The sequence below is a fragment of the Styela clava genome, chromosome 2, assembly GCF_964204865.1.
Source record: "Styela clava chromosome 2, kaStyClav1.hap1.2, whole genome shotgun sequence".
Classification (NCBI taxonomy): domain Eukaryota; kingdom Metazoa; phylum Chordata; class Ascidiacea; order Stolidobranchia; family Styelidae; genus Styela; species Styela clava.
This window is the reverse complement of record NC_135251.1, coordinates 5,796,750-5,809,095: the sequence shown is the minus strand read 5'-3', so window position 1 is coordinate 5,809,095 and position 12,346 is coordinate 5,796,750. Positions and strand designations below refer to the sequence as shown.

Genomic DNA, 12,346 nt, shown 5'->3' with positions numbered 1-12,346 from the left:
TTCCTCACAAACATTGCAGCATTTTTGACAAACCCCCCTCCGCAGGCTCCAAACATTCCAAGAATAGTACAGATCAAGAGAGAGTCTGGGAAAGCTCCACGACCAAGTTTCACTCCTAAATTATGAAAATAATTGTTTGAAATAACAAGAGAGTAAAATTCCAATAAGGGCACATACGTGGAGATGAGCAGAGCGAAATAAAGTGTTGTCGTGTGAGAATCGTAGTGGAACAAAATTATTTTTTGAAGTGAACAATAGCTTCAGAAATACCTGAATTACGAAAACGTTGTTTGGAATAACAAGAGAGCAACGCTTGGCATTCATACCATCACGCAGCACATGTATCAATGCTTAAATGTATATTGGCTATAACTGAGAACCGAGACTACGGAAGAAAAACAAGCACAGGGGAACACAGCGTATTTCCGTGTGTCATGAAATAAAGTTCTTACAAATTAAATTCGTCCTGAAATCTGGAACAAATGACTGGCTAACTTACACCATACCCAACACAGACTTGTAACTGAAAGAGAGGCGAAGGTACCTCATATTATTAAGCTGTCTTATCAACATTCCTTTCCTCTGATATAAATATGGAAATCATTCCTAAACGGCTGGAATTGGGAAGTTTGATGCAAATTTTTCACAAACATCAAATATCAGAAAATGTAAACAAATATATAGCATACCTTTTATAATTTTTCTTGTTCGAATCATTTCTTTTCCCAGAACAATCACTAACATTGCTGGTTTCCATGACAACAAATTATAAATGACATCTTTGGGAGAGTAAAAGATGTGCCACCATACTATTGTCATCATGAGAACTGACTGAAATGAAAAATTATTATTTATTTATTATTTGTCCTGGCTATAATATGCTATGTTGCCACAAATACCTGTCGATACGTAAAGAGCTACTATTTTACGAGTGATTGAAATCTTTCCGGTTTAGCACAGCCTACTTCAGCGTTTCTCAAACTGTGTTCCGCAGAACACTACCGTTCTGCAAGGTTAGAACAGGGTCGAAATTATGACTAAATTGGTTGCTATAGCGATCTCTCGATCGTGAATTCGACCGCCTGAAGGCCTCGTACCAGTTTGGAAAGCATAGCATATGCTTTTTCACTCAGATTAACTATTCAGGGATGTGCAGCTTTCAATACAAGGGTACAAATAAGTGGGTGAAACCGCGGGCCACACCATTATTCTAACAGAGGTTTCTAGTGGACACAAAAATATTGGTTATTGATCTTATGACATGCGTTGTTCGCACAACCTAGCTGTTAGGGCATTGTAAGGTCATAGATAATAAATTGGACTCGGGTATAGACTTTGCAATGCAAATGGATCGGAATTACTCTCACATACTAGATTAAACAACTATAAAATTGCAGGCCGCATTATTTTTCCTTGTGGGCCGCATTTGGCCACAGACCGCAGATTGCACAGTCCTGAGCTTAACAATAAAACAAATCCAAACCTGATTATTGGATAGAGGAGTCAGAGCAGGTTTTCCTACACAAACACTTATGATCATCCCTCCACCGTAGCAACAAGCTATCGACATCAACCATGTGGCAACTGGCTGTTTCCTTGCCTTGTTGACATCTGAATTTAAAATATTTTTCCCAAAGGGCTCTGTGATTGAAACTTAGGGGCTTTCCGAGCTATTCACTTACTTATTAAAATACTGAATTGGCTGATTTTGTGACTGTCCAAAAAGCTATAACGTCATCAATAAAAGCGGAGTCATTAAATAAAGTAATTTTAATTTATTCAGAAACAATAATCGGCAAAAAACAATTGTGTTTTATTTTTTGAAGCTAATTGTGAGGCTCTGTACTAACTAGTCAACTACTTCCCGGGTTCCATAACACTACAAGTTTGAGAACCCCTACACTAGAGTATATCTCAGTTAAAAAGCATGCAATAGATTCATTTGGGGTTTCTATGTTTTACCCAAAGTATAATTATTTAGGAGGTATGAACTACTGATAGAGAATAGGCCTATAGAAAGCATCAAGCCATCCTCTGTCCTCAGTCTGCGGGTCGGAACCAGCAGTGGGATTCAACCGGTTCGCACCGGTTCTATAGAACCGTCTCACAGAATTTTATGAGATCTGCGAACCGGTTGGCATTACTGAAATAAACATGACTTTTTGCAACAGAACCGGCTAAAAAAAATATGACATTCGTGTGATGGAACCGGCTGACAAAAAATTTGAATCCCACCACTGGTCGAAACCACATTTTTTGAAACGTAAAAAACTGTCTATATATGATAAACTCACCCCAGTCATTCCGTACTCCGTAAATTACCAGAGTATAATGAGCAATCTCTATGATTGTTGTCAGATATACTATCAAGTTATTCGTTGTGTCTGCTATCGATGAAACATCCATTATGATATACTTACTGAGATACAATAATAAAATTAGAAATGGGTGTTGTATAATTCAGTATGAATATACAGTATATAAATTTGAAAAAAATTATCATATACCGTACAGTCCGTATATATGAACATGCCGGCAGCGGCGCAGCTAGCAATAGGGGGAGATGTTTGATTTGAAAATTTTCTCTTCCACTTGCAAAGAGTGACGAGCTACACGCAACTGTGAAATTTATTCAACAGCATTTCGCTATGAAAGCCACAGCAGTTGTCTTGAATTGCAGTTTGTTTCAATTTCAAATGTCCTTAATAATATCTTACAAACGTGAAATAACGAGTATATAAAAACCAATGACAACACACTGAAGTAAAATCTTGAAATTCAAAAAATTTCCTAAATCTTCCACTGTTCCACTAAGGCTCAAAATATTACGCGTAGACTATTTCTGTACTGCAGTTATGTGCAAAATTTTGAACTGTCTTTCTACCATCCTCCCAGAAGTAACTACTCAAGAAGCTTCTTATTCTACCAACTTTAACCGCCTTTAATAAACAAAGTATACAGGTATAGCAAATAAAATTGACCAACGCAAGGTCGCGCTTTAGACCGGCGAAGTCAGCTGGGAATGCAGCTGCACTCAGAACAGTTGTGCTGTTAACAATAGGCGGGGTCAAATTATGTGTATCCTGCATGCGATGCGAACCTACGAAAAGTAATCAGAGATGAGGTGGCGAGCGCATTCCTAACGCTTAGCACGATGCGCCACACCGCCAAGCCTTTCAAATGAATTTTAAAATGTGAGACGTGTATTCGTATCATAACAGTCCATGCACAAACGTAGATTGGGGTATCGGGTTCTTCTGTTTACTTTCTTTCAAAGACTGGCTACTACAGAACTAGTATAAGTTTATTTCGACTCAATAATCAGCACAGGCCTATTACAGCTATAAGATGATGGAATAATTGAATATGGTATTGTGTGTATGCGGGTGCTCTGTAACGTCTGAGAAACAACCTGACCGATCTTTTCATGAGTTCCCAAAGGATCCAAAGCTTCGGAATAACGCAGAATTAAAAGTAAATCCAATTCATAAACGTTTTTGACTGAAGACCTGTTAGATTATGCAGGCGAAAGTGTTAAGTTGGTCATTTTATTTTGTATCATAAAGTTATGAGCTCTTTATTGAAATATTTCACTTTTACAATAAATAAAATAACATATCAAGCAAAAGTTAGGCATTTAAATACAGGAGTATTTCAAAAATGAATTTTCATCATCAGTTCATCGGTACTATTCACTCTATGCCAGGTTGGTCCAAACCAAATGTAGCCCGCCGCTTCATAATCTGTTGCCCGCGTCGAATTCGGAAAGTAGTCAAAGAATCGCATTTGGTGTTGTTTTCATATAAAATTAACCAGAAAATTTTTTGGGCATATTGTTACATCACTAATGTCGCTGAATTGATTAGTGTTATGATCAGCTGAGGCAACTAGCGAAGTTGAATGATGTGCTTGGCAGTCTAAATTTTTTTTTTAATCTTTTTGGTCAGGAATATATGCTAACAATTTTGGCATTATAGAAAACTAAAAATCGATTGCGGATTTTATTAGCCTAGGTTGGCTATGCCTATTAACTAAATATCAACGTTATGGCACAACAATATAGCTCATGCTGTGTGTTTTTTGCAACCACCCTAAACAGTATTAGAAAAAATGCTGCCTATTTGTCAGAAAATTCAGTATCTACCCTCCTGTTAGCTTACATTCGGTAATCAATGAATCTGCAGTTATTTATAAGTTATTTCGTAAACATGAGTTTGAAAAGAAAGCTGAAGAAGGCCTTTGCAGGTTTTAGTAAGTTTTTACATGTTTTAGCTTGATAAATGCCAAATAGTGATCAATGTGTTTGCACAATAAAATGTTTGATTTGTATTGCACTGTTTACCTATTATATTCTTGGCATTATTGTGGCCCGCGAACAATGCAAAAATAATTTTGTGGCCACCAGAGCCGGCAATCTTGGACGACCCTGCTCTATACAGTACAAACAATGAGACTGATTTGAAAAGCAGATTTGTATGAAAATAACCACTTATAATGGGTGTTTTATCCACAATGTCATATTCAAAAATCCCAATCAAAAGACAAAAATTAGAAACAATAACGACTCGACTAGATAATGAGCTGTAGCATCAGGTTTGAGACATTGCACATAAACTGCAAATTTAGCTTCATAAAATTATCCATCCAAGAAAGTTGTTCTCAAAGTTACTATGCCTACGGACCCCTTATACCTCTCTGGGGCAATTGCGGACCCCAATAATTTCAAACCTAAAACACAATACAGAACATAGCATATGGCTATTTGGAAAACATTTGCATCAGATGCCACTCCTCAAATTGCAACACAAATTGTGTTACTGATTTATTACAACTAAATGATGCCTATTAACCTTAGTGTGATCGCTGAAATGCGGTCATGGAACAAAGACATGATGCAAATATTTTATTTTAATGACGGCATCACACAGAAAAGATAAATACGAATTTCATAGAGACCACAAAAATTTTTGAACAATCTTTAGTCGTAGAAAATTTTTTAGCAATTGATCCTGTAGTTAAAGAAGAATACTAAGAGATCCATAAGGCCCTTTCGTGTCCAATAAGTAAAGTGAAATTCAAAGAACTAAATGACACAACAGCGCCAAGAACAACGTTAGTCTATAACGCCAAAACTAACAGCTGTTCAGACACACTCACCCTACCCAATTATCCCTCGCAGACCCCAGTTTGAGATCTGAGAGAAATATAAACATAATATGACATTGGTTAATATGGGAAACCCTTTGATTCAATATAGTTTAATAATGAAGTAATTCAATAAAAGAAAAACAAGAATTATTTTTATTCAGCAAAAGAATTGAAACAAAAGCTAATACTACATAAGCTTTGTCTGTGAGTCCTTCAAGTCTCACACCAATCAGTATTCACTGGCATGTAATGTAATGTAACACTACAATGTCTCATGGTCTTAGTAGGTTTTGGGGCTTTAGTGGACCCTCATACTTAATTTCTGAGCTTAATTTTTAATTTTATTAATGAGCTTAATTTAACATATTACAAAATTTAGGGAATACATGAAAATGTTTTTTTTTTCAATTTCACTACTTTTTTTTATTTTTTTTTGATATTTTTCACTTTTTCAAACATTAAAATTTTTTTTACGTTTTGAAACTTTTTAAAACACACAATGTTATAGAGAAAACCTATATACATTAGGAGGGATTGAGGATTGGATAAGTTGAATTATTTATCCAATTGTTATTTCATTCCAATACAGCAAGATTATGTACAGTGTTGTCAATCATGATAAACAAGAAATGCTGATTGCAGTGCATGAAAATTTAAAAAGCTGATATATACAAAATGGAAATTTACAATAAGCATTGCATGTCATTGTAATATTCTACATGTATTACTATTATAATATAACTAGAATTTATAATACACATATGTTTTTACTTCCCATAGATTAGGGGCAAAGTTACTTTGGGCTCTGGCAGAGTCCTCAGCTACCATTCTGCTCTCTCTGGTTAGGAACATAATGTCTAATGGCGCGGCGGTGTGGCTCAACGGGCTAAGCGTTAGGAATACGCTCGCCACCGCACCTCTAATTACTCTGTGTGGGTTCGCAGGTTCGAATCCCATGCAGGGATGGTTATGTGCGAGAGGATTGCTGGACTCCTCGCCGTCGTTGGGTGGTTCACGTAACCGCTGGTCCGTTACGGCTTCCTCCACCACCAAGTCCATGCTTCCGAAAACAAACAATATAACTAATCCCATACCCGACTTGGAATGGTAACCGGACGAGAGGCCGTGGTTCGCCATATGGATAAGCTGTCTTACCGTTTTCCCTCTTCCCCGGGATAAATATGTAAATCTTATCCTATCCTAACCACTAGGTGGAGCCAGAGTTGAAATTAATTTATTATAACAGTCATGAAAGTTGCCGACAAATCACAATATTTAAACATCTCAGAGATGCTCTAAAATATACACATAAATTGTAGATTTCAGTAGTTGACAATAATTGTAAAACATAACAGCAAAAGGTGATGCATTTCACAACAAAAATTGATAAAAATTCGAACAATAGCTCTTTAAGACGAGTTGCGATTAGGTTAAATAAAATTAGGCAATACATACAATAGCAGTTGTAACATTTATCTCATCACTAAGTGAAAGCAAGTCAAGTTTATTTTTTCTAACCAGTAAAATAAATATCGATCGACAACAAATTATGAGTTTTACTGGGGAAGTGAGGCCACGAGGAACCAAAGCTGGTTATCGAGCAACGACAGCCAAGGTTCAAATATCTCTCGATAAATAAAAAAAATGGAAATATTTGTGATGATGGTAAGTACCGTACAAATTATCCAACTGGATATCACTTACCAGAGATAGTAAATTTACTAAAGATTACATTAACACCAAGTCAAACACCAACTGATGGGGAATTTCCCAATTTTACTGACTGCTGCAATAATCAAGCAATCAAAATTATGCACTAGCTATTAATATTTATTGGAAAACAACGAGACAAATTGAGAAAACCTAAACATGTGTTTTATTTACAATGTCATAGTCAAAAGTTTCAATCAATCGGAAACAAAAAAGAAAGAAAATGAAATATGATAGCCACGCAACTAGCCTGTAAGCTTTTTGAATGTTAAACAGCCAAAATACAAAAATAGGCAAAGGCTGTAAATAAATCAGGTTTGAGACATCACACACAATAAGCACATTTTGTTTCATGAAATAAGAGAAAATAAATGAATACCAATCTTTTTGGTAAATTTTGTAAATGAATATATCAAAATGAAAGCTTTTTTTGTTTATATTTTTTATTATTTTTTTTTTATTTCAAATATTAAGCTAATGTGAAGTTTCAAGGAAAACTCATATATACAGTAAGAAGGATTCAAATACAGCAAGATTATGTGCAGTAGTGTCAATCATGAAAAACTAAAAAATCTCAAGAAATAATGAAAACTACAATTACCGGTACATAAAATTTTTAAAATCTGGTCGACATAAAATAATACATATATCTATACACCAATGGTATTCACTGGCATGTAATTTTACACTATAATATCTTATGGTCTCAGTAGATTTTGGGGCTTCAGTGGACCTTCATATTTCCACTCATATATCAGCCTCCTTAATTTCTGAGCTACTCAGGAATTTTTTTTAGTTGTTTTTAATTTTTTTTTAATTTTAAAATTTAAGGGAATGCGTGAAAATTTTTTATACTTTTACTACTGTTTTTAATTTTTTTTGCTATTTTTTTCAAACATGAAATTTTTTTTATTTTATTTTTTTTATTTTTTTTCACATTTTAAAACACAGGGAAACACACGGAGTTATAGAGAAAACCTATATACAATAGGAGGGATTGAGGATTGGATAAGTTGAATTATTCATCCAATTGGTATTTCATTCCAATACAGCAAGATTATGTACAGTGTCGTCAATCATGATAAACAAGAAAAGCTAATTGCAGTGCATGAAAATTTAAAAAGCTGACATATACAAAATGAAATTTTTACAATAAGCAATGCATGTCATTGTAATATTCTACATTTATTCCTATTATAATATAACTAGAATTTATAATACACATATGTTTTTACTTCACATAGATTAGGGGCAAAGTTACTTTAGGCTCTGGCAGAGTCCTCAGCTACCATTCTGCTCTCTCTGTTTAGGAGCATTATGTCAAACCACTAGGTGGAGCCAGAGTCAAAATTCGTCACACAAGTCCAACATTTATTATAACATCCATTAATACCTAACATACTTAGTATTATAACTTGTTGTGGGTTTGCAAATTTGCAATACTAACTTTTATAGGGGTGTTTGAAAATATATATAAACACAGTATATACCAGCAGATGACAGGCTAATCTGGGGGACTCTTCGGGCAAGATTACGATAAATTTTTAAAAAAAAATGCAAATAGATAGTAAATAGTACAAACAAATTACACAATGTAATCAAGCCACCTCACTAAAAAAGTGTGGAGAAAAGCAACAAGTAACAGAAGTGCAGCAATTTTGAACAGCTGTTGATTTTGCACCTGAAATATATTATGACATTAAATTCCATTAAAATTAACTTTCAATGGTGAGCATAAATATCAACTTGAACTGATAATGAAATGATAAGTTTGGTGACCAAAAAATACAGTTTATCATGTAATCAACTACTGATATAACGATTATTAACAGTCATTATTGCACTTACTTGCTGTAGTCCTTGTTGAGGGTGTACGTTTCCTTGGCCAATTATGTGCAATTGTTCTGAATCCCCATAAAAGTTGTAAGTTGGAGGTGGTGGTGGTTGATGATCTGCACGAAAAGAAAACAATGTTGTAGGAAATATATTATCAGTAGGGCTGGGAATGGTTAACCGATTCATTGATTTTAGATGGTTAATGGTTACGATTTATTTTGACCGTTAACCGACATCTCAGATACAAATCACATTTATACAATTTCTTCAAAAATGATTAATATATTGCAAATTCATCTCTCTCAAATACTTTTATATGTCCGAAACACGCTGCATATCTATTGCAGAAGAGTGACTTTGAAACCGCCTCGATTTGTGAATAATTTCGAGCGATACCAGAATGAAATCTCATGAAATTGCTTTTAAACCATTGTGACTTAACAAGCTAAATTTATATCTGGTTGTGTCAAACCTCACGCTGCGGTTAACATGTTAATTATACCCGGTTACTGGTTAAAATGTTTTCCCTGAAATTTCCAGTCCTAATTGTCAGACAATTAATGTTTCATTTATCATTTGTGAAATAATGAAAAGCAAGCAACATGATAGGGTTACCACTGACTACAGGATTAATGGTCATCGATTAGTCCATGTTTGAAATACGACATGAAAAAAAATGTTTTCCAAATGACGTATTGCAAACATAGGCGAGCTCTATACATAGCTGGGCTTTTTTCGAAGGCATTTCGCAATTAGCAAAAATCGTCATATGGCACTGAGATATAAACAGAAAATATATAAGCAAATTTTCCAGTAGTGCCGTTATTTACTCACCTACTGGTTCTAATGGAAAATCAAAATCACGGTTGCATATCTCCTGTTCATCACCATATTTCACAATCTCATATCTAATGTTTCTTCTGGGATATTCTTCTAATTCAGGAAGAAGACGGAACATGTAATCATTTCTTTGCTTTCCTAAAAATGTTTTGTCCACTAGGAAAGTATGGCCATTAAGATAATTGAAATGTAAGTCTTCTTGTTCGGGATCAATTTGGAGTTTTATGTGAACTCTGTCTCCAGTTCGTAATAAGACTTGGGGAAGTCGGATAGGAGCAAGTTGCCCTCGTAACTCTTGGAAGTCAGATATGACATGGCTTCGAACTGTCTCACTGCATGTGAAAAATGCAAAAAGAAATTGATTTTTGTTTAAAATATATAGACGATGTTCCATAAGAAGCTCCTGTGTTCCAAATAGCAACCACCTGATCACGGCCATAACTGGGCTGAACTCTCTGCATCGAAATTCTATGCTGTTATCCTCTGTGATTCGATGAGGATTAATAATGTCCCAGTCAGTTTTACTTGAGAAATGTAATATGTCAATTTTATCTTTCTCTAGACCGACACACCATGACTGGATTTGCACGATCGCATCTTCGAGAAATTCGGAATCTGCACTGATATCGATAACTGGTGTGATACCAATGTATTCTTCTGGACATAGTGAATTGTCAATTCCAACTGACATCCAGACCTTTGTTTGTTTGTTGAAAGTTCCACTAGGAAACGTGACTTTGCACTCGTTCAGTCTCAGGGAGCCGCCGGCAACTTCGACGTTTACCACTAAAAAAATAGATTTGTTTTATAATGCGAAAAAAATAAATTTTAACCGTTTGTTCCAAAGTTATCTAAAGAACCTTTCCGATGTCATTAGGAGTTCCATATTCATCCCGGTGAAAGGAAAGTATATACGACGTTTCAGTTGTATAGCGAGCCACAACACCTGTTCGATTACCAGTCCATGTTAGGTATGGAAATAGTTAACCAGTAATTTGTTCCAGGTGCATAAAGACCATTAGGGAAAGGGGATAATAGGCTACAAAAAGAGAAGATTGCTAATTACTAATATAAACGTAAGAAATAGCTTGAGCAGGAACTGGGTACTTGGACGTAAATCAAAGCAGGCTCAGCTATAATTTCACTATCATTTGAACATTTTGCGAAAAGAAAGCAAAATATAGAAATGGGTTGGGAAATGCGACAAAATATTTGTTACCTTAAGTTGCTAGAGCAATTCCCTGTGTATTGAGTTAGAATTTGCAATCGTTTTTATTTCCCAGGTCAGGTGTAGAACAACTTATCCACATTTAGGAATAGAAATATGATTTAGTTCCATAAATCTAGATTGCTTGTATGACCAGAGCACAATATATTTTTATGTATCGCATTTAAGGGAAGAGGATGGTGTTTAGGAGACATTAGAGTAGTGGTTTCTGCATAATTATTTCGGTACTCCCTGATGTATGTCAACCAAGATAGCTGACACCGTAACGTAGTATGTGTACCAGGTTAGGATTAGGCCATAATTCGGGGTACAAATACTGTGGGAGTCACTTGGCTAGTCCCCGAACTCAATATGTGTACCAGGTTAGGATTAGGCCATAATTCCAGGTACAAATACTGTGGGAGTCACTTGGCTAGTCCCCAAACTCAGTATGTGTACCAGGTTAGGATTAGGCCATAATTCCAGGTACAAATATTGTGGGAGTCACTTGGCTAGTCCCCGAACTCAATACGTGTACCAGGTTAGGATTAGTTCATAATTCCAGGTACAAATACTGTGGGAGTCACTTGGCTAGTCCCCAAACTCAGTATGTGTACCAGGTTAGGATTAGGCCATAATTCCAGGTACAAATACTGTGGAAGCCACTTGGCTAGTCCCCGAACTCAATATGTACCAGGTCAGGATTAGGCCATAATTCCAGGTACAAATACAGTGGGAGTCACTTGTCTAGTCCCCAAACTCAGTATGTGTACCAGGTCAGGATTAGGCCATAATTCCAGGTCCAAATACCGCAGGAATCACTTGTCTAGTCCCCGAACTCAGTATGTGTACCAGGTCAGGATTAGGCCATAATTCCAGGTACAAATACTGTGGAAGCCACTTGGCTAGTCCCTGAACTCAATATGTGTACCAGGTTAGGGTTAGGCCATAATTCCAGGTACAAATACTGTGGGAGTCACTTGGCTAGTCCCCAAACTCAGTATGTGTACCAGGTTAGGATTAGGCCATAATTCCAGGTACAAGTACTGTGGGAGTCACTTGCCTAGTCCCCGAACTCATAATAGAAATAAAAAAAGGAAATTGTACAATAAAAATGTGGCTTAACCCTAACCTGGTACATATACAACGTTCCGGTGTATCTTGGTTCACATACTTCGGGGGTGCCATTATTCCACATAACAGTTTGACATAGTGCAGTCGAACGTCAGTCAACAAATCTTGAACTACCACAAATGGTAGAATAAAAACACTGTGCCTTGGTCAACGGATGTATATCATTTTCATTTCGAAAAAATGTCATTTGGAACCACTGATTTTATGCCAATAAGCCTTTTTCTCATTACAAATATACAGCATTGATATGTATGGCAATTCATATTTAATTGATTTTTTGCTATTCCAAATACTTGCCAAAAATTTTTTTTGAGTCCTAAGTAAAGTTGCTAAGGCTGTTATTCGAGTTCGAATGAGTGAGTTACTCGAGTCCCCCCAACATTGCTACCAAGGCCCACAGAAGACCAATCAATATGTGTTTGAAACAACATTGTCTAACCCAAATTGCACCAATAAGTGAATTTCAGAATG

The 12,346-nt window shown here is 35.8% G+C and overlaps 1 protein-coding gene across 1 annotated transcript; it reads right to left on the bottom strand.

The window, feature by feature from the left end:
• Nucleotides 1-5,183: 5,183 nt before the first annotated feature.
• Nucleotides 5,184-10,331, bottom strand: LOC144419833 (uncharacterized). The gene is made up of 3 exons (XM_078109923.1): nucleotides 9,529-10,331; nucleotides 8,707-8,810; nucleotides 5,184-8,539 (listed from the first exon to the last, which is right to left on the bottom strand). The coding sequence occupies exons 1-3, from the start codon at nucleotides 10,223-10,225 to the stop codon at nucleotides 8,444-8,446; spliced, it is 897 nt and encodes a 298-aa protein (XP_077966049.1). The 5' UTR covers nucleotides 10,226-10,331; the 3' UTR covers nucleotides 5,184-8,443.
• Nucleotides 10,332-12,346: the final 2,015 nt, after the last annotated feature.